Below are 21,857 nucleotides of genomic sequence, written 5' to 3'. Positions count from 1 at the left end.
TTTTGGGGGGGGTTTGAACCCCCAAAACCTCACGTGGGCACGTTCAAACCACCCCTGTGCCACCCCAGAGCCACCTTCACCCGACGGCTGCTCAAATCCCGGTCCCAGCTGAGCACAGGGGACCCCAGAAAACCCCAAAATTAAAAATAATCCCACTGGAAGAGCGGCTTTACCTTTCCCCCTTCCCAGGGATGCCAGAAAACCCCAAAATCAAAAATAATCCCACTGGAAGAGCGGCTTTGCCGTCCCCCCTTCCCAGGGACTCCAGAAAACCCCAAAATTAAAAATAATCCCACTGGAAGAGCGGCTTTGCCGTCCCCCCTTCCCGGGGCCACAAACCCTCCCTCCACAGCCCATAAATGAAACTCAAGCCCCTCCAGCACATAAAACTTTACGAGCTGCTCCATCTCCCCCCATCCCAGGATTCCAGGGCACAGATCCCCTCTGGAATAATGGACATTCCGGCAGGGAGACAAAAAGTCCAGATATTCCCCCTCGGGACATCTCACACCCTGGGATAAACTTTGCTGCCTGAAGGATTTTGGGGAGGGGAGGAGGGAGGTGGGGTTTGGGTGCCTTGATTTGGTGGAAGTAAAAAAAAGCAACAGCTTCTCCAAGAGAGAGGAAAAAAAGGGGATTTTTTAACCAAAAAAATTGGGATTTCTGCTCCTTTTCCTCTGCTGGGAAGGGAGAGGTGGCAGCTCTGGTGTCGTGGGTGGGACAGAAATCAGAGAGGAGGGAGATGTCGGTGAAATGATGGGGAAAAGTGTCCCGAGGTTGCCCATGGCTGTCAAAGGACAGCTGCTATTTTTTAACAGCATGAAAGCCTCCGAAAATCGGTGGGTTTGAAAAAGAAAAGAGAAAAAAAAAAAAAAAGAGGGGGAAAAGAGGGGGAAAGAGGGGGGGAAAGAGGGGGGAAAAAGACAAAAGAGAAAAAAAAAGAGAAAAGAGAGATAAAAGAGAGAGAGAAAAGAGAGAAAAGAGAGAGAAAAGAGAGAGAGAGAGAAAAGAGAGAGAAAAGATGGAGAAAAGAGAGAGAGAAAGGAGAGGAAAAGGAGAGGAAAAAGGAGGGAAAATGAGGAAAAAAGAGAGGAAAAAAGAGAGGAAAAAAGAGAAAAGAAAGAGAAAAAAGAGAAAAAAGAGAGAAAAAGAGAAAAGAGAGAGAAAAGAGAGAAAAGAGAGAGAAAAGAGAGAGAAAAGAGAAAAGAGAGAGAAAAGAGAGAAAAGAGAGAGAAAAGAGAGAAAAGAGAGAAAAGAGAAAAAAGAGAGAAAAAAGAAAAAAGAGAGAAAAAAGAGAGACAAGAGGAAAAAGAGAAAAAAGAAGGGGGGAAAGAGGGAGAAACAGAGGGGGGAAAAGAGAGGGGGAAAGGGGGGAGAAAAGAGGAAGAAAAAATACAGAAAAGAGAGAGAAAAAAGAGAGAAATGAGAGAAAAAAAATACTGTATCAGTGTCACCGGAATGGATCCTGCACCAAATTAAATTGAACTGAGAGGAAATTGCAGGAATTACAAACAGGAGTTATCGGCTCAAGAGCGGAGGGAAGGAGGGAGGGACATTATCGGCTCTGTGCTACGGGGAAAATCACATTAACCGAGCTAATGGTCCTTTTTTCACTCCTAAAATCCATCACTCCCGCTTTGCTGCGGGAGTCAAGTGTTTTCCGAGCCCAAGGTGCTCCCCGAGATGTAACCGAAGCTCAAACTGCGATTTTTCCTGGGCGGCATCATTCCTCCCTGGCACCAAGCCCCTGGAAATCATTAATCAGAGGTGGAAAGCAGCAGAGATTTCTGTTTATTTGAGGGTTTCGCGTCCAAACGTCTCCTTTAGGACCACGCAGCTCCTGCGCTTCTCTTCGCCGCTAAACTTTGCCGGGTTGAACTCGCTGAGCTGAGGTTTTCCAGCTCTTGAGGAGTGAAAAAAAAACCCCAAAATTCCTCCAAATCTGCACCCGCAGCCCCGGCTGGACAATCTCTGATTCCGGGGGTGGGGGTCCGCTGTGGGGTCTTTCCCGAGACCCCCAACCCACCCCGGGCGAGTGGCACCCGCGGCCCGGAGGCTCCGGGAATGTCGCGGTGGCGGTGACAAGGTTTGCCCCAGCAAAGCGACAGAGACCAGCGCTGTCCCCTCTCCCAGACCCCCCTCTCTGGTCGTGCGCTATCGCGACAGCGTCGCTGCGTTCGTGCCTCTCAACCACCCTCGTGTGGCACCGGCCGAGCTTTCCCGGCCCTGCAGGGGTGGCCGGAGCAATCCTGTCCCCAGGCCAGGTGTCGCCTGTCCCCCGCCGAGACGGGGAAGGGCGGGTGGGATGCACCGAAGCCGCGCTTGTCCCGTGGGGCGGCGGGGACGAGGGACGGGGATGCGGGACGGGGATGCGGGATGGAGGAAGGGACGGGAGGTGGCGACAAGAGGGACCCCGACCCGCCCCGAGCACCGCACAGCCACGTCCCCCCCCCCTCCCGAGGACACACGCGGCCCTGTCCGTGCCAGCACAGCGCGTCCGTCTGTCCCTGCACACCGCGGGGACACCTCCAAACCGCGCCGGGGGGGCTGCCCGCCTGTCCCCGCTGTCGCCGTCCCCAAATCACGCAGTGGGGACCGCGATCCGTGCCCGGGACAGGGGGACGGGTCCCTCCCCGGAGCCGCGGCTGCCGGTGGGATGGGGGTGGCGGGATTAACCCCTCTCCTGCCGGGCTCCCCGCGGCTGCGGGGGGGGGCTCGGAGCGGAGTTTGCAGCCCCGAACTTTGCGGCGGCGCCGGGGCTGAGCGGGGCCGGACCCTGCGCCCCTTTTCCCTTCTGTTCAAGCCAAGGGGCTTTGGGGGCTTCTCCCGGGCCGTCCCCACAGCCGGGCTCGGGGACCGCGACCCCCGAGGATGTTCCCCGAGCCCCGAGGATGCTCGCCAGGCCCGGAGGATGTTCTCCGACCCCGCAGGGTGCTCGGCACCCCGGGGCTGTGTCGGTGCCCCCCGGCCGCCCCCCGGCCGCACTCACGGCTCCGCTGCGCTGCTGCGCTGAGCCCCGGTCCCGCCGGTGCCGGTCCTGCCGGTGCCGCCGCCGGTGCCGCTGCCGGTGCGGGCTCCGCCGCCGCCGCCGCGCCCGCCTCAGGTCCGCTCCATGTCCCCAGCGCCTCCGGTGGGAGCTGCCCCGGCGCCGGGCGGAGAGAGGGAGCGAGGAGGAGGAGGAGGAGAAGGAGGAGGAGGGAAGGAGGGAGGAGGGAGGAGGAGGAGGAGGGACACCGGTCCAGCCAGCCAGCGACCGGCTCCGGGGCGGCCCCTGTGCCCCGTCCCCTCCCCTCGAGACCCCCTGGCCCGCGGGCGACCCACGTGTGACAGCGCCGGCGGCTCCCACGCTCTGCCCTGGAGCTCCGCAGAGAGGCCGAGACCCCCCAAAGGCTGAGGCGCGACTCGGAGGGGTCTTGTGAGACCCCCTGAGATCCCCCCGCACTCCGGACCCTCCTCGCTCCCAGCTGGGAGCTGGAGCCGTGCCTGGATTGGGGACAGCCCAGCCCGCATTACCGGGGAGGGTCCCTAAATCACAACACGCCCGTGATAGACCCCAAAATCCGGCTTCCAACTTCCCACACCCCAAGTTTTGCTCCTTCACCCTGCTGGCTCATCCCCCACCTCCCCTTTCCCTGCTCCACCATCCCAGAAATTCCCGAGGAACCTCGAGCAAAGAGCCCTCGGATGGGGCCGTTCGACCCTCCCTGGTCATACCTGGGAGGGCAAAGGTGGAAACAACCGGAAACCTCACCTGGGCAGGCCAGGTGGGGAACAAAGGGGGATCCATCCTCCCCTAAGCCCTGGCACAGCCTTTCCCTGGATCCCAGCCCGGCTGGAGCGGCCCCATTGTGAATCGCAGCCCGAGTGGAACGGTCCCATTGTGGCCGCACTTCGGGAATTCTTCCCACTCCAGCGGTTGCCAGCTTGGCTTGTGGCCAGCATGGAAACTTCCTGATGCCCCAAATCAATCATCCCTCGGCCCTACAAACACCTCGAAGGTGGGGCTGTCTGAGCTCACCTGCACCAGCACCTCCCCTGGAGCCTCTGGGAGCTCCCAAACTCTCAGGTTTGGGATTTTCAAAGGACTTTGCTGATTACAACCCCACCCCCCCACACACACCCCAAAAACATCTCCAGGCTCCTCCAGGTGCAGCCTCTGCCTGTTGGGACTCCCAGAAGGGGTTGGATGTGTTCCATCATTAAATCACCGTCATAATTTTAGGGAAACCCACAGAATCGCTTTATAAATGTTAAACCACTCAAGGATTAGGTGCTGCTGAACCCTTTTTTTTTTTTGTGTCCCATGGCAAGGCTGGCACGGAGCAAGGGGGACAATGGGCAGCCTCCACAGCTGGACAGATGGACACGCGGACACGGTTCCCACTCACACTTTGTGATGGAAACGGGGAGCTCAGGTGGACCCACAGGATTTTCCTGCCCTTGGGGGCCACTCAGGATCTCCCCCGTGCCCCAAATCCAGCGCTCCACATCCTCATGCCTCCAGCAGCTCCCGGGAATTCCATCACCCACCTTCCCGAGGGAATAAAAACACTTCCACGGGAGCCCAGCTGGAGAGGGAGAGGGGGTGCCTTGGGCAGCCCAGTGTTGACAAGGAGCCTTTTTTTTTCCTGCCTTGAAACCTTTAAAATGTTGTGTCAACATGGACGGGCTGTTTATGTTTCACCGGCCAGGAAAGTTCCCATTGACTCTGGGCTCTTTCCTCCCCCACACCGCGATTTTCTTCCCTGGGAATTTCTTTTTTTCTTTTTTTTTTTTTTTTCCTCCAAGCGTTGTCTTCACCCAGGAGAGAAGAGATGGAGCAGCCGGGATTTGGGGTTTGCCCGTCCCATGCGCTGATCTGGGGCTTCTGGAGGGGTTTGAGCACCCACACCCCACTCCCAGCCCACCACAGCGTCCCCTCTCCCTGACCCCGTCCTGCGGGAAGGAGCAGAGCGGGGATCTGGGATTATTTCCCATCCTCACCCCGAGGATTTAACAGGAAATAGGGTGAGGGGGCGGCACCCACAGACCCCAGACCCTAAAGGGGCTCAGTGAAACATTCCCATGCCCAGCTGGAGAAACCGAGGCACGGAGAGGACGGGGCAGGACAGGGGGCAGCTCCCCCCTGCCCCTCTGAGCCCCCTCCCCAGTTGGGGGGACAGCTTGTCCCAGTGCCACCCCTTGCACGGGCAGCCCCGAGTGTCCCCAAAGCCGCCAGCCCCGAGTGTCCCCCCTGACCCGTGAGAAGAGGCCGCAGCAGGGACGTGTTCAAGGGGGACCGAGCCACCTCCACGCCCCCCCGTGGGGGGCTGTGGCCACCCCCGAGGTGCCCAAAGCCACTCCCGGGGCGGGAGGGGACGGGAGGCGCAGTCCCCAGCCTGGGCAGGGACACAGATCACAAAGGGGCCGGGAGCGACGGAGCCCAAAAAAGAGGGAGCGGGAGCTTTGTTGGGGTCGCCATGGCAACAGCCAGGCCGGAGCGGCCGCCGCGGACTTTCACTTTCCTTTCCTTCCTCGCCGTCCCCAGTGGCCCCGGGGCTGGTGGCCGCCCCCGCCGGGTCCCCCCAGTGCCACCCGCATCGTGGCCGCTGTGCCCGGTGGCCCAGCTGTCCCTCCCCAGCTGTCCCCAGCCGTGATCCTGCCCCCATCCCGCTGCTGCCCCTCTCCGTGTCCTCCTTTGGGCCGCACCGGCTCCAGCCATGGCTGCTCTTCCTCTCCAGGTCACTGCGAGGCGTCCCCGGGACCCCTGGAGCATCCCCAGGGCATTCCCGCAATGTGCGGGGCATCCCCAGGATCTGCTGGGCATCTGTGGGACATCTCCAGGACCTGGTGGACACTCCCAGGACCTTCTGGACATCCCCAGGACCCACTGGACACCTCAAGGATCTGCTGGACACCCCCAGGACCTCCTGGGCCTCCCCAGGATCTGCTGGACATCCTCAGGACCCACTGGGCACCTCCAGAACCTCCTGGGCATCCTCAGGACCTGCTGGGCATCCCCAGGATCTGCTGGACACCCCCAGGAGCTCCTGGGCATCCCCAGGACCACTGGCACAAGGTGCCAGGATGGTGACAATGGCACAGCCGCCGTCCCTGTCCTTTCAGATGGGGTCACAGGGGACCGGCTCAGCTCCTGCTTCCACCTGGCCGCACCTGGGAGAGGCACCAGGATTTGCTCCCAGCCTCCCATCCCTCATTCCAGCTTTCCTTCTTCTTCCCCCGGCAGCAGGAAGCCGGGACAATGGCTGGAGGGGCCGGGAGAGCCGGAGGGGGCAGAGATCCGGGCGCTGCCGGAGCAGGGGGCACGCAGGGGAAAGGCACGGCTGGCGCTCGCCTTCCTTTTCCCAAACCTCCCACCCTGCCCGGAGCTCCCGGAGCTGCTGCCACCGGAGCCGAGCCTCCGGCCTTGAGCTGGCTGGAGTCCCCTGGATCCCAGGGATTGAGTCATGGAACGGTTCAGACAATGGCCTGGCCCCCTCGGAACCGGCCGGAGGGGGCAAAGCCGGGAGGACAAACCCGGCCTCGCTTCCGGCACGGAAGCGGAGTCATTGTTCGGGAATGGGCACGGGCTGAGCTCCTCACCAATTCCCGTGTCCTCACAGCCATTCCTGTGTCCTTCCAGCCATTCCCGTGTCCCTGCAGCCATTCCCGTATCCCTGCAGCCATTCCCGTGTCCTTCCAGCCATTCCCGTGTCCCTGCAGCCATTCCTGTGTCCCTGCAGCCATTCCCGTGTCCTGCAGCCATTCCCGTGTCCTTCCAGCCATTCCCGTGTCCCTGCAGCCATTCCCGTGTCCTTCCAGCCATTCCTGTGTCCTGCAGCCATTCCCGTGTCTCTGCAGCCATTCCCGTGTCCTGCAGCCATTCCCATGTCCCACAGCCATTCCTGTGTCCTTCCAGCCATTCCCATGTCCCACAGCCATTCCCATGTCCCACAGCCATTCCCGTGTCCTTCCAGCCATTCCCGTGTCCCTGCAGCCATTCCCGTGTCCTTCCAGCCATTCCTGTGTCCCTGCAGCCATTCCCGTGTCCTGCAGCCATTCCCGTGTCCTTCCAGCCATTCCCGTGTCCCTGCAGCCATTCCCGTGTCCTTCCAGCCATTCCTGTGTCCTGCAGCCATTCCCGTGTCCCTGCAGCCATTCCCATGTCCTGCAGCCATTCGCATGTCCCACAGCCATTCCTGTGTCCTTCCAGCCATTCCCATGTCCCACAGCCATTCCCATGTCCCACAGCCATTCCCGTGTCCCTGCAGCCATTCCTGTGTCCCCTCAGCCATTTCCATGTCCTGCAGCCATTCCCGTGTCCTTCCAGCCATTCCCGTGTCCCACAGCCATTCCCGTGTCCCGCAGCCATTCCCGTGTCCTGCAGCCATTCCCGTGTCCCTGCAGCCATTCCCGTGTCCTGCAGCCATTCCCGTGTCCTTCCAGCCATTCCCATGTCCCACAGCCATTCCTGTGTCCCTGCAGCCATTCCCGTGTCCTGCAGCCATTCCCGTGTCCCGCAGCCATTCCCGTGTCCTGCAGCCATTCCCGTGTCCTTCCAGCCATTCCCGTGTCCTGCAGCCATTCCCGTGTCCTTCCAGCCATTCCCGTGTCCTTCCAGCCATTCCCATGTCCCGCAGCCATTCCCGTGTCCCGCAGCCATTCCCGTGTCCTCACAGCCATTCCCGTGTCCCTGCAGCCATTCCCATGTCCTTCCAGCCATTCCCGTGTCCTTCCAGCCATTCCCGTGTCCCTGCAGCCATTCCCGTATCCCTGCAGCCATTCCCGTGTCCCGCAGCCATTCCCGTGTCCTTCCAGCCATTCCCGTGTCCCTGCAGCCATTCCTGTGTCCCTGCAGCCATTCCCGTGTCCTGCAGCCATTCCCGTGTCCTTCCAGCCATTCCTGTGTCCTGCAGCCATTCCCGTGTCCCTGCAGCCATTCCCGTGTCCTTCCAGCCATTCCCATGTCCTGCAGCCATTCGCATGTCCCACAGCCATTCCTGTGTCCTTCCAGCCATTCCCATGTCCCACAGCCATTCCCATGTCCCACAGCCATTCCCGTGTCCCTGCAGCCATTCCTGTGTCCCCTCAGCCATTTCCATGTCCTGCAGCCATTCCCGTGTCCTGCAGCCATTCCCGTGTCCTTCCAGCCATTCCCGTGTCCTGCAGCCATTCCCGTGTCCCGCAGCCATTCCCGTGTCCCTGCAGCCATTCCTGTGTCCCTGCAGCCATTCCCGTGTCCTGCAGCCATTCCCGTGTCCTTCCAGCCATTCCCGTGTCCCTGCAGCCATTCCTGTGTCCCTGCAGCCATTCCCGTGTCCTGCAGCCATTCCCGTGTCCTTCCAGCCATTCCTGTGTCCTGCAGCCATTCCCGTGTCCCTGCAGCCATTCCCGTGTCCTTCCAGCCATTCCCATGTCCTGCAGCCATTCGCATGTCCCACAGCCATTCCTGTGTCCTTCCAGCCATTCCCATGTCCCACAGCCATTCCCATGTCCCACAGCCATTCCCGTGTCCCTGCAGCCATTCCTGTGTCCCCTCAGCCATTTCCATGTCCTGCAGCCATTCCCGTGTCCTGCAGCCATTCCCGTGTCCTTCCAGCCATTTCCATGTCCTGCAGCCATTCCCGTGTCCTGCAGCCATTCCCGTGTCCCACAGCCATTCCCGTGTCCTCACAGCCATTCCCGTGTCCTGCAGCCATTCCCGTGTCCCTGCAGCCATTCCCGTGTCCCCGCAGCCATTCCCGTGTCCTGCAGCCATTCCCGTGTCCCCGCAGCCATTCCCGTGTCCCGCAGCCATTCCCGTGTCCTGCAGCCATTCCCGTGTCCCGCAGCCATTCCCGTGTCCCTGCAGCCATTCCCGTGTCCCTGCAGCCATTCCCGTGTCCCTGCAGCCGTTCCCGTGTCCCACAGCCATTCCCGTGTCCCACAGCCATTCCCGTGTCTTTCCAGCCATTCCCGTGTCCCCCCAGCCATTCCCGTGTCCCTGCAGCCATTCCCGTGTCCTTCCAGCCATTCCCGTGTCCCTGCAGCCATTCCCGTGTCCCCTCAGCCATTCCCATGTCCTGCAGCCATTCCCGTGTCCCACAGCCATTCCCGTGTCCTGCAGCCATTCCCGTGTCCCCTCAGCCATTCCCATGTCCTGCAGCCATTCCCGTGTCCCACAGCCATTCCCGTGTCCTGCAGCCATTCCCGTGTCCTTCCAGCCATTCCCATGTCCCACAGCCATTCCCGTGTCTTTCCAGCCATTCCCGTGTCCCCCCAGCCATTCCCGTGATCCTGCCTCGCGCCCCACCCTTCAAAATCCGGGGATGATGCAGAGGAAGGCGCTGCCACTGCCCACGAGGTCGCTGCCACCCACACCCCTAAGTGCCATCAGCTGGCATGGTGGCACTGGCCAGCTGCCAGGACCCCAATTCCAGCTGCCAGGACCCCAGTTCCATCTTCCAGCACCCCATTTCCAGCCGGACTCCTGGCTCACCCCACCCCTGCCCACCCTGGGGGTCCCCACCGCGAGTGCCACCCCTGCCACGGGGACATCCAGCTCCAAGCACGGATCCCAGCGGGAGCAGGAGCAAAGCGGCACCTCTGGGACTCAAATCCCGACCTGCTTTGTATCCCGGCGGTTTGGATTGTCCCCCCTGTCCCTGTCCCGAGGGACCAGCCCAGCCACACACGCGGCACCGAGGCAAAGCCACCGCGCTGGGGTGGGAGGGGGGACACAGCCAGCCTGGCACTGTCCCCAGAGCGTCCCAGCCGTCCCCACGCCGCGGGGCTGGGGCGGCAGCCGGGGCAGGGGGTGATGCTGAGCTGGAGAGACGCGTGGGGAGGGACAGAGGGACAGCGGGAGGGACAGAGAGGACGGCCGGACCACACAGCGGGCCCGGGGGGGCCGCGGCCGGAGGGCAGCGAGGGCCGAGCTGCGCCCCGACCTCCTCCGGGGCCCGAGCGGCTTCAAAGGCGACGCTGCGGCTCTCCCAGGGGCTGTCACCCTCCGCCAGCCCGGCTCCAGCGGGGACCCGGTGCCACCCACGGCCCAGCGGGCCGGGCCCCTGCAGCTCAGCCCCACAGAGGGGCTTTTCTTGTCCCCCCGCCTTTGTTTTCTATTTAGTGCTTTTGTTCCCCCCCCTCTTTGGTGCTTTGTTCCAGCTCGTCCTTTGTTCCGACGCCTTTGGTTTCTCTTCCCTTTGATGCTTTGTCACTCCCTTCATCTTGGTGCCTTTCTTTCCCCGTTTTTTGGGGGTTTTTTGTGGTTTGGTTTTTTTTTAAGCTGGCCCTTGGGGTTTTTTGGTTTGTTTTTTTTTTCCCTCCCCGGCCGCTCTGCTCTTGGCATTTTTCTCCTTTCTCCTGCCTCGTCCACTCCTCGGGTCACATGGACGAGGCCCGGATTGTCTCCAAATCCCCATTTGTCTTGTTTTGGTGCCTGCGTTTCCCTGCCTTTATGTCCTTTCTTAAGAGACTCTCAGCGATTTCTTCTCCCGGCTGCTGAGGGAAGCGGGGAGGGAGGGGGGGGGTCGGGGCTTAATTAATTAGCGAGTGTAATCTTTAGCTGCGGGATGCGCGGAGCATCATTACGGCTGTCATTAGGGTGTTAAGGGTTAGCGAGCGTTTAAACACCAGCTAATTGCAGCCGAGAGCTCCCGACTCCGCAAAAATTCCAGCGGCAAGAGCCGAGTTTGGGATTTTGGGGAGAACTGGGAGAAATTCCCGGCAGGGAAGGCAAACAACACGAGCCCGCAGGGGTGGGTGATGGGGGTAAAAGGCTGCTGGGAGCAAGGAGTGGGCTCATTTCTCCCCAAAAAGCCCCAAAATCACCACTTCAGGGGTGCCGAATGTCACTTCGGGGACTCCCCGGCATGGCAGAACCCAGGGTGCGCCAGCTCAAGGGCAGACCCGATGCCAGGGGAGGATGGAAAGGGTTAAAGCCCCCTGGGGGTGGCGATGTTTCCCTGTTCGCATCGCCCAGCAGGGCCAAGGCGCCCTTTGGAGATGGGAATTTGGGCGGACGAGCAGGACACGGAGCCCCACGGGGCTGCTGCTCCGGCGGTGCCACGGAGGGGACAAGGACTTGAATGGGAACAACGGCCCCCGAGGTTTGCATCAGCTCGCAGCACGTTCGCCAGCCCCGCCGCAAGATCAGATACCGGCACTCGGGAGCCGCGCTCCTCAGAGCGCCTCCGAACGCGGCCGCTTTGATTTCAGCGCCCCAAATCTCCCCCTCCCGCCGCTCCCGTGCCCAACCTCTGCTGGCAGCGGGCAGGCACGGGGAGGGTGCCGCCGCTGAGATGTCACATCACCCCCAAAGCGAGCCCAGGATCCTTTTTCGGCTCCCCAAAGCCCCCGCCCCCCCAAAAGCCGACCCGTCCCACAGGTTCCGAGCAGCTGGCGTTGCTCCCCAGCTGTTGAGGGGAGGAAACAGCCAAACGTAGCAACAGGATGTGCCCCCAGATAAGGTGATCGATATCAGAGAGCGCCGCAGTTTCGAGGCAGAGCTGAGCCCAGCTGCTCGAACTGGGCGCCTCAGGAGATCGGTCCCGATAGGGGCGGCCCCGGCTCCGGCTTCTCAGCACCCCAATTTCTCCTCTCCCCACTCATTTTCGGTAACTCGGTGACGTCCTCGGGGTTTTGGAGGGGCTGGTGTGGGAGGCGGGGGTGGATTTGTGAGTGGGGAAAAGGGCAGGAGGATTCCGGGAGCTCCAGGAAGGAGCGGCTGATTTGTAGGACATCCGAAAGGAGAGATCCGGGTGGATCAGGAAGTGTCTGGGTGATGTTAACACACCCCAAAAAGTGCTGGGGGGTAACCCGGGGCTCCCCACGCAGCCACGGTATTCCCGGGATGAGCTAGGCACTGGGAGACAGCTGGGAAGGTTCCAGAGGAGGTTTTTTTGGGAAGAAGCTGGATGACACCTCCACGATGCCACAAATCAGCCCAGGCACAGCCAGAGCTCTCCAGGGGACAGCGGCCTCTTGCCACGGCTCATCCCAAGGGTGAGCGATGCCAGGGAATGGGCACAGGCAAGGAGGGCACGGAGCAGCCCCAAATAACTCCGGCCGGCCCCAATCCCACAAGGAAACACGGGAGCTGCCCGCCCGCCCTTCCCGCGGCTCCAGCTGTGCCAAAACCTGAGCCCGGCGCTGCCAGGGATCAGCCAGGGACACCCTCAGCGCGGCACCCGCAGATTGACCCCCCCAAACTGGGCCACTGCCGCGTGTCCCCGGGGCCGGGTGACTTTTCCATGGCCGAGGGGTGCCAGGGAGCGGTGCCAGCCGCGCCCGAGGGCTCCAACCCAGGCCAGAACCTTCCGAGGTTAAAAACCAAACAAAAGGAGCCGGCAAAACCCATCCTGCAGGTCTGCCCGGTGCCGCCCGCCAGGCTCCGAGCGCGCCTGTTCAAATGCAAACTCGGGCCCGATAAACCCTGGATTGTCGATCCTAAAACCCCGGGGGTCCCGCTGTGCCGTGTCCCGGCCTGCTGGCACCGGCTGATGCCACCACCTCCGCTGCCATTGGCACCGAATCACCCTCAGCCCGTTCTCCGAAGGGCCGAACCTGCTTTTATGGCAGAGCTGGCACCGTGAAGGCTTAAAAAAAAAACCAAAAAAACCCCCCAAAAAACCCCAAACCCCCCTCATCTCTGTATCTGCAGCCATGCAAGGAATATTGTTCAGCGCAGCACAAAAGCATCCCTGAAAATAGAAGCGCCAGGGCCAGGCCTGCCAGTGGCTGTGTGAGATAACGTCTACTTGCAAACAGAGTGTCTTTGTGCCGCTGTCACTGTCCCCATTGTTCAGGAGCCTATTGCCTCGGGGATATTGTTCCCTCCTTTTGTCTCAGCCCGGCTCCTTTTTGTTTGACTTTACTTTACCATTTCATTCCTCTCCTTTGTGCCGCCGTTCTTGCTTTTGTCTCTCTCTCTCTCTGCCTTTTCTCTCGCTGATTTGTATTTAGCGATTGTTCCCGGCTCGCTGCGGGCACAAAGTGCTCCGGGCTCTTTTCGCGCTCCATTCATTCCCTATTCAGGTGCGTTTGTTTGCCCATAGGTGCCGGCAGGAGAGGGATTTGGGTGGGGGGGATGTGGGGTTGGGGGGTGCTGGAAGCTCGCGCGGGGCGCTGGAGGTTGGTGGTGGCCTTTGGGGACACGCAGCTCCCCGTGTCCCCCGTCCCAGCGCTGCGTTCCCCGCTCCCTCCGCGACCAAAAAAGCACCGGGAAAAGGACAAATGGGACCCCCAGGTGGCCCCAGAGGAGAGGAGAGGACGAGGATGCTGACAGGGACACGGGGGTGGCCCTGTGGCACCGCAAAGGTGACTGGGCCCGGTGCCACCTGGGCTGAATCCCAGCCCCGGGATCCCAGAGCGGATCCAAGTCCGGCCGAGCGATCCCGACCCTGGAATCGGCGGCCCTGCGTTCACACAGCCCTGGATTTCCACCATCCCTGGATTTTGGGAGCGGGTGAGGGGACAAGGAGAGCATTCCATGGCCTGTCCCCTGCGGCTGTGCCCTCCCAGAGGGACCCTCGGGGTGGCAGCGTGGGCACCATCCCCCCGCTGCCCCCCAGCTGGGAAAGAAGGGTGGGATTCAGCTCCTCCAGCAGCTTGTGGGGACCACCGGGAGAGCGGCTGGATCCTTGGGGGTGGCTGGAGGTGGCCCGGGGACATCTGGGAAACAGCCCAGAGGCTTTTGGGTGCCCCAGGTCCCGCGGGACGGGGGGCACCCCCTGCCCCCCATCCCCTGCAGGGTCCAGGGTGGGCTCGTTCCCAACGCCACGAGGAGGATTCGGATTCCCCAGGAATCCTTCAGGGCGAGCTGACGAGTGGCCACCCCCGGAGACAACAAAGCCCCGCTGTTCTCCGGCCACGGCCCGCGTGACCCGACGGGACTTTTCTATCCCCTCCCCGCCGCCGAAACCCCGAGGATCAAAGGGAAACCTCCTCCTCCTCCTCCTCCTCTTCCTCCTTCTCTCCCGGGCACACCCCACGCACACGGCGAGGCCGCGGGGATCCCCCCCCCTCCCCGAGACTCACCCCGGGCGTGAGGGACGGAGCGGGACGAGGGCACAGCGAGCGGCGGCCGCGGTGGCTCCTCGGGGCCAGCGGGAGCCCCCGGCCCCAGCCGGTCCCGGGGCCGCGGGGGGGGGGCGTGCCTGGGAATAAAGGGAGCAGCCTGTGGGCCATTGTCCCATTGTTCGGGCTTCAAAGGACAATGGGGCATTGTTGTCCCTGGGGATCCCATTGTTTGCTTTCCCTGCAGATCCCGGCCGCGCACGGAGCTTTCCCGAGGGCCGGCTCCGTGTGTGGGACGCTCGACAACAACGAGGCAGGAATGTTTCCTTCCATACCCCCCTTTTTTTATTTTTTTTTTGCCCGGTTCCCCTCCTGGAAAAGGCTCAGCGTGGCACGGCACAGCCTGGCACAGGGCACGGCATGGCCAGAGGGGCTGCGAGCACCCAGGGAACGGCCCAGATGCCGCAGGGATGGGCTGAGAGCAGCGGGGTTCATCCCTTGATCCCTCCATCCCTGCAGATTCCAGGGTGAGGGCACAAATCCCGTTTCGGTGGGACACCTTCTGCCTCCACCTGGTAAAATCCCGATGTTTTCCTGCCTCCTGCCATCCCGCAGATCCCCCAGCCCCAAATCCCACCCGGCACGGCGGGGTTTGACTCCTCCACGGCCGAGGAGAAGCTCGCTGGCACCGCGAAAAGCGCTCGGGAAGGGAGAACACGGAGCGCTCCTGGCGCGGCATCCCGGGATTGATTCCCGCGGCTGCTCCCTCTGGAAAATTAAATTGAGGCGCCAAGTAAAGGCTGGGGGAGGGGAAGGAGCAGGGAAGGAGCAGAATTCCAGCCCCTCTGGAGCCCGAGGTGGGCCAGGGGATGGATGGAGCAGGAAAGGGATCCGCTGTCCCACCCTTCCAGCACCAGGCTGCTCCCACCAGCGGGGGAAGGCAGGAATTCCAGCCGGGAGCCGGGGATGATGAGCGGGGATGGCGCTGGGAAGCTCAGCCCGGGGAAAAGGAGACGCTCCGCCCGCAGAAAATCAGCCGGGCAGCGATGCCTGCTCAGACCCCTCCGCAGGGGTGCGACCACCGTCGGGATGAATCCTTGGAGAAATCCCAAGAGGGAAGAGCTGGAAAAGCCCCCCCGAGCTGAGGCTGCCCAAGCTCCGGGCTCTGCTGCTCCAGAGATTTTTCCCCACTCCCCACGTGTCCCTGGGGGGTCCCCGGGTGCCACCCGCCCCCCCAGCTTGTCCCCAATCGGAGGGGGACAAGCCCAGCCTGGGGGACAAGCCCAGCCTTGGGAGGCCCGGATCAAGCTCAGTTTAAAAGCAAAAAAAGCTGGGTTTAGGTTTTTTCAAACTGCAGCCAATAGAGGTGGTGGGGATGGGATAATCCCGGGAATTCCCACAGCTTCCAGCCGGGAGACGAGGCCGGGCTCTGCCTCTCCAACGCCTCCGAGATGAATTTGTGGGGAAAAGGACTTTTTGTGGAGGTGGGGATCAATAGGAGCTGTTTGGGATGGGATAAGGGATGGATCTGGGATCTGCTGCCTCCAAGCTGATCCCGCTGTGCTCCCAGGGATCCCACAGGGATCGGGGCAGTGTCCCCATTCCCAGGGATCCCACAGGGATCAGGGGCCGTGTCCCCATTCCCAGGGATCCCACAGGGAGCAGGGGCCGTGTCCCCATTCCCAGGGATCCCATAGGATCAGGGGCAGTGTCCCCATTCCCAGGGATCCCACAGGGATCTGGGGCAGTGTCCCCATTCCCAGGGATCCCACAGGGATCAGGGGCCGTGTCCCCATTCCCAGGGATCCCATAGGATCAGGGGCAGTGTCCCCATTCCCAGGGATCCCACAGGGAGCAGGGGCCGTGTCCCCATTCCCAGGGATCCCATAGGATCAGGGGCCGTGTCCCCATTCCCAGGGATCCCACAGGGAGCAGGGGCCGTGTCCCCATTCCCGGAGCCCTGCAGGGGACTCAGGTGTCACCCCTGGGCACCGCCCTTGGAATTCCAACAGCTGCGGCTGCTCCTGCCGGGATTCCGGGGGGATCCCGGTGGATTCCTGGGTCTCCATCTCCTCCGGCTGCCAGCCCGGGGAGGTGGCAGTGGCCGGGCACAAGGGGAGGTGACACAAACCTGTCTGGGGGTTCTTTAACGCCCCCAAAATGTGACTTACACACCTGTGGGGTCACTCTCACTCTCACACTCACACACTCACACTCACACTCACTCTCACACTCACACCACTCCCCCCGAACAATTTCCTCTCCCACAGAGCTCCCACCTCTTTCCCCCTGCCCCCCTCGGCCTCCGATCTTTATCTCACTTCCTCCTTATCAGAACCGGCTCTGCAGATAAAAGCTCCCGGCTGATAAAGGCTCTGCCGGGCCCCCAAACTGAATTTCGGGGTGAGCAGCGGCTCTGCCGGGCCCCAGCTGCCCCCAAACCCCTCTGGGGGCGGATATGGGGCCGTGCTGCCTTCACTCCTCCCCAAAACGGGGCTCCCCCTCCTTCCCGGGCCCCCAACACCTGCAGGGCCCCCCCGAGCAGCTTTGGGGTCTCTGTGGGGTGACAAGGACACGGAGAGGCTCTGAAGGTGCCACCAGCCACGGCCGGGAGCGCCGGGTGTCCCCTCCTGGCTGAATTCCCGAATTCCCCCGTTTTGTAGCATCCCGGTGTGTAAAATCCCCTAAGATTCCTTTCTGATCCTATAAGGGCCACCCTGCAAGATCCCTCAGCCCCTAAAACCCCTCAGGCACTGAGATCCCTCAGCCCATCCAACTCCTCACCCCATCCAATTCCTCACAAGAGCCCAGGAACCACCGGGAAGGAAAAACCGGGAAGTGGAGCAATCCCAGTAAGACCAGTCCCGTTCGGAACGGGCAGCGGGAGGAGAATTCCAGAGGATCCATCCCGCTGGATCGGGAGGGGCCGCGGCTGCCGAGGCAGGGCGGGTGGATTTTTCCAAGATTTCCCAAACAATGGGAACGGTGCCCCTGGAGGGTCCGGCTGCGAGGAGCTGCCAAGCCCCGACCCTGCGGCGGCCGCTGTCGGGACAGCGCAGAGCGGGATTTTTGGGAATTCCGCAAGGATTTTAGGAGGAAAAAAAGGACAAATTCCCTGCAGCGGCCGCTGCCGGGACAGCGCAGAGCGGGATTTTTGGGAATTCCGCAAGGATTTTAGGGAAAAAAAAGGACAAATTCCCTGCGGCGGCTCGCGGCGGGCCCCGACCCCAAAGAGAGGAGCGGCTTTGTTGGCCACGGAGGAGAAAAAACCCCAAACAAACGGGAAAACCAATCCCAAAGAATTGCCAGCCCCGCGCGTGGGGCGGGAATGGGAGCAGCAGGGAATTCGGGAAGGGATCCCGAGCTCTCTCCCCCCTCTCCAGCCGCGTTTTCCAAGCCCGGCCGGTGCCGCGGTCGGAGCTCCCGACCTTCTCCTGGCCGCCTTTATTTTTAGGATCGCGATCCCTAAAACATCGCAGCGCCGGGAATGCCGCTCCCGGCTGGAGCGCGGTGCGGGGAGAAGGGAATTCTGTGGGATTGCAGCGGGATTTGCCCTCCTTGACCCCACACAGCCTCAGCTCCCCCCTCCCCGAGCGCTCGTTGAGGTTCCAGGCCTGGAAAATGGGAATTCCCGAAGGCAATTCCCGGGATTTGGAAGGTGTTTGACCACAGATCCATGTCCTGCCCCGGGATGGATCCTGAATCCCACACAACCCGAGTGGGAATGGGATGACACCTCTGAGAGGTGCAGGAATTCTGGGATTTGGGTTCCAAGATATAAAATCATCCCATAAATCATCGAATCCCACAAAATATTCCTGGCCTAGAAAAGCAGGACCTCTCTGCCTCCTCTTCCTCCTTCCACCAGCTCAGATTCCCACCTCCCAAAAGGACCGGGATGGGCAATTCCCGAGTGCCAGAGGGAGGGAAAAGCGGCGTTTTCCCAGAATTCCAATGCCAGAAGCGGAGAAAAGGGGACAAATATTTATCCAAAGGGAAAAAAATGGGAAAAAATCAAACCCTGAGAGTCCCAGTGGGGCCTGGGGGGGTTCTCCCTGCCTGACATTCCAGGATGGAATTCCAGGAGCTTGGATTTATCCCCTTAGACAGGAATGGGGCTGAAACATTCCGTTTTTAGGGAAAAGGAGCTCTTTTCCCATAAATCTGACACTGGGAAAACCTAAAAGCAGCCCCGGCTGGATTTGGGGTTTGGGAGAGCTGGGAAAGGGGGCAGGAAATGGGAATTCCCATTCCTGGACATGTGGGATCGCCCCGAGGTGGGATCTGTGCCAGGACCCCACATCCCAGTGAGCTGATCCCGCATTTTGGGGTGTTCCAGGAATTTCCTCCAGGAGTTTCCTCCAGGAATTCCTTCCAAAGGTCGCTCTACCCCCACCCAGCCCCCCACCGCCCCCTCCCCCGAGCCCTGCCCTGGAGGGAATTCCCACCCTCTGGAAAAGCCGAGAGCACAGGAGGCTCTGAGGAGGCAGAAAATCCAAGGAAAGGGGGTTGGGAAAAGTGGAGCTCCCCTGGAATCTCTGCCCTGCTCCTCCTCCTCCTCATCCCGGGAAGCCGCTGGATCCCGGGAATTTCGGTTCCTCCCGGCTTGTCCGGGAGCTGCGAATTCCTGCTGGGATTGGGAATGGGATCGGGGAGAGTCGAGCCCGCAGCTCCCCCTTCTGTCGGAGCCCTCTGGAAGCTTCTTCCCGTTCCGGCAGGAATTTGGGATGCTCCGGGCAGAATTCCAGCAGAATTCCAGCAGAATTCCCTGCTCCTGGCCCGTGGCTCGGGAAAGGAGTCCCAGCTGGGAAGGATGGAAGGGGGAAAATCCCGGGAGCCGCCACCGGGTGAGGCAGAGCCGCGGTTTGGGGGAGGAATGGGAAGCGTTTCCTTGGGAAAAAGGGATTGGTTTGGGGAAAAAAAAGATTCTTTTTGGGAAGAAAGGATTGGTTTGGGGATAAAGGGGTTGGTTTGGGAAAACTTGAAGCTCCAGGATCCCGGACTTCCAGGATTATCCAATCCCACAGGGAAAACCCCCTGGAAAATGTTTCCCCCCCCCCCATTTTCCCCCAACCCTGAGACTGAAATCCCATTCCCAGGTTTTGTGAAAAACGTTTTATTTCCCAAAGAAAGCCTCGAACTACAAAAAACAATTCCCAAGGGAAGGCGGGAATTTTCACCTGTGGCACAATCCCGCTTTCCCAGAGCTCCCAGCCCATCCCAATCCCGCTTTTCCAAGCTGGCAGCAGCCAAATCCTAACTGGAGACGCTCTGCAGGAGGGTGATGTTGTCCCCCTTCAGCATGATCCGACCTGGAATCCAACGGGAACAGGGAATGTGGGAATGCTTTGGGATGGAAGGGCCCCAAAGCGCAGCCCGGCCCACCCTGGGATTGGGAATTGGGGCTGCCACAGCTGGATTGAGGTGCCACAGCTGGATTGAGGTCCCACACCCAGGTTTCAGGTCCTAAACCTGGATTTCAGCTTCCACAGCTGGATTCCGGGATCCCACAGCTGGATTTTTAGGCTCACACCTGGATTTCAGGTCCCAAGCTCAGGTCCCAGGATCCCACAGCTGGATTCCAGGATCCCACAGCTGGATTCCAGCTCCCAACACCTGGATTTGAGACTCACACCTGGATTTGAGGTCCCACATCCAGGTTCCAGGCTCCCACACCCAGATTTCACGTTCCAAATCTTGATCCCAGGTCCCACATCTGGATTTCACATCCCACACCCGGATCTGAGGTCCCACATGCAGGTTCCAGGCTCCCAACACCTGGATTTGAGGTCCCACACCTGGATCTGAGGTCCCACATGCAGGTTCCAGGCTCCCAACACCTGGATTTGAGGTCCCACACCCGGATCTGAGGTCCCACACGTCGGTTCCAGGTTCCCACACCTCCCTTTCAGATCCAACAGCTGGATCTTTAGGCTCCAACACCTGGATTTCGGATCCCAAACCTGCATTTCGCCTCCCACATCCACATCCCAGGCTCCCACAGCTCCATTCCAGGTTCCACACCTGAATTTTTAGGCTCCAACACCTGCAGTTCCAGGCCCCACACCCAGCTCCCGAGCTCCCACAGCCGCATTCCCGGCCCCACACCCAAATTCCAGGCTCCCCCCACCCCCCCTTGACCTACCCAGCTGCTTCCTGGATTTGGTTTTGGAGTGAATTTCCTCGGCATCATCCAGCACCAGGTTCATGTACTCATCAAAGCCCTGGCAAAGCAGCACCGAGCTCAGTCAGGGACCTCAAACCCACCAACAACCCCCAAACCCTGCAATTCCTGCGAGAAACAGGACCATTCCCAGCCCCAGGGTGGATTTTCCATGGAAAACAAGGAAGGAATGGGTTCGTGAGGGGAGGGAGAAGCCCCTCAAAAGACAGGGGGGACAAGGGGATGGTGGCACTCACAATGATGCAGCCTTCTATCCTCATGTTCACCTGCTCGTAGAGCCACACCTGGATCCTGGATCTCTGCAGGTCACGGAGAGGGAGAGAAAATCAGGGATGGGAACCCCCCAAGGGGTTTGGTCAACAGCTCTGAGGAGTCTCTGCTCTGTTCTCGGCTTTTGGGGGGTTTGAAGGTCCCTCCCCACCCCAAGTCGTTGTGGGGTTCCATGGGATTATCGCACTGGGTTGTAGGATCAAGGAGCAGCAGGCACTCCCCTCACAGTTTAAATGGTTTGGAAGGCAAAGAAAGGGGATTTGAAGTGGAGATTGGGAAGGAATTCCTCCCTGGGAGGGGGCTGGGGTGGAATTCCCAGAGAATCCGTGGCTGTCCCATCCCTGGAAGTGCCCGAGGCCAGGCTGGAGCAGCCTGGGACGGTGGGAGGTGTCCCTGGGTGGGATTTTTCAGGTCCCTTCCAACCCAAACCATCCCGTGACGCCGCGGCGAAGCCCCCGGGCCGCCCATTGCCGGTACTCACGTTCTGCAGGTAGCGGAAGATCAGGTTCTGGAGCCGAGCGTTAAGGGCACAGCACAGCCAGGAGCCCTCGGGCACAGCCCGGGCAGGGAACCCGCGACCCCCGCGGGGTGAAACCGGCGACCCTCAGGAGCTGAAAACCCCCATTCCTGAAGGGTGAAACCCACGAGCCCCGGCGAGTGAAACCCGCGATCCCCAGGGGTGAAGACCGCGGCTCCTGAGAGCTGAAACGCGAACTGCCCGTGGGGTGGAACCCTGAGGAACGAAGGCCGCGGGTGGAGCCGTTACCCGGGTGATGAAACCCGCCCGCTTCCCGCCCGCCAACCCCGCGCTCCCCGCGGCCTCCCCGCGCTCCTCCGGCGCCCTGAGGGACTCGAGGCAGGATACGATGGGCTGCACCATCACCTTCTGCACCTTCTGGCCCTGCCCGCGGTACGCCATGGCTGCTCGGGGCCCGCCGGGAGAGCGGCGGCGTGAGGGGATGGCGGCGCGCGGGGCACTGTGGGATAGTGGCGGTGTGCGGGGCTGGAGGAGCGCGCGGGGCACTGTGGGATAGTGGCGGTGTGAGGGGCTGGAGGAGCGCGCGGGGCACTGTGGGATAGTGGCGGTGTGCGGGGCTGGAGGAGCGCGCGGGGCACTGTAGGATACTGGCGGTGTGCGGGGCTGGAGGAGCGCGCGGGGCATTGTGGGATAGTGGCGGTGTGCGGGGCTGGAGGAGCGCGCGGGGCACTGTAGGATACTGGCGGTGTGCGGGGCTGGAGGAGCGCGCGGGGCATTGTGGGATAGTGGCGGTGTGCGGGGCTGGAGGAGCGCGCGGGGCACTGTGGGATACTGGCGGTGTGTGTGAGGGCGGCGGGAAGGTTTTTGTTTTTATAAGGTTTTTTTATTGTTATTTTTTGGAGTTTTTTTGGTTTTTAGTACGGTTTTTTTCTTGCTATTAGTAGGGGA

At 61.2% G+C, this 21,857-nt stretch overlaps 2 protein-coding genes across 4 annotated transcripts in view; both read right to left on the bottom strand.

The window, feature by feature from the left end:
* The window catches only part of SOX13 (SRY-box transcription factor 13), a 37,407-nt gene extending 23,362 nt beyond the window's left edge, over positions 1 to 14,045 (bottom strand). For 2 of the 3 annotated variants that reach the window (XM_048327952.1, XM_048327954.1), the window contains exon 1: positions 13,999 to 14,045. The gene's annotated coding sequence lies outside the window, so the exon portion shown is untranslated. Of the gene's footprint in view, positions 1 to 2,989; positions 3,043 to 13,998 lie in introns of those variants that run through there. The other variant, XM_048327955.1, reaches the window with a different exon arrangement.
* A 5,032-nt stretch (positions 14,046 to 19,077) lies between these two features.
* On the bottom strand, positions 19,078 to 21,443 carry SNRPE (small nuclear ribonucleoprotein polypeptide E). Its single transcript, XM_048328447.1, has 5 exons — positions 21,297 to 21,443; positions 20,913 to 20,939; positions 20,398 to 20,460; positions 20,123 to 20,201; positions 19,078 to 19,289 (listed from the first exon to the last, which is right to left on the bottom strand). The coding sequence occupies exons 1-5, from the start codon at positions 21,348 to 21,350 to the stop codon at positions 19,234 to 19,236; spliced, it is 279 nt and encodes a 92-aa protein (XP_048184404.1). The 5' UTR covers positions 21,351 to 21,443; the 3' UTR covers positions 19,078 to 19,233.
* Positions 21,444 to 21,857: the final 414 nt, after the last annotated feature.

Source organism: Corvus hawaiiensis, chromosome 24, assembly GCF_020740725.1.
Source record: "Corvus hawaiiensis isolate bCorHaw1 chromosome 24, bCorHaw1.pri.cur, whole genome shotgun sequence".
Lineage (NCBI taxonomy): Eukaryota > Metazoa > Chordata > Aves > Passeriformes > Corvidae > Corvus > Corvus hawaiiensis.
Note: the sequence above shows the minus strand (reverse complement) of the source record. Positions and strands in the feature narration are given on the sequence as shown.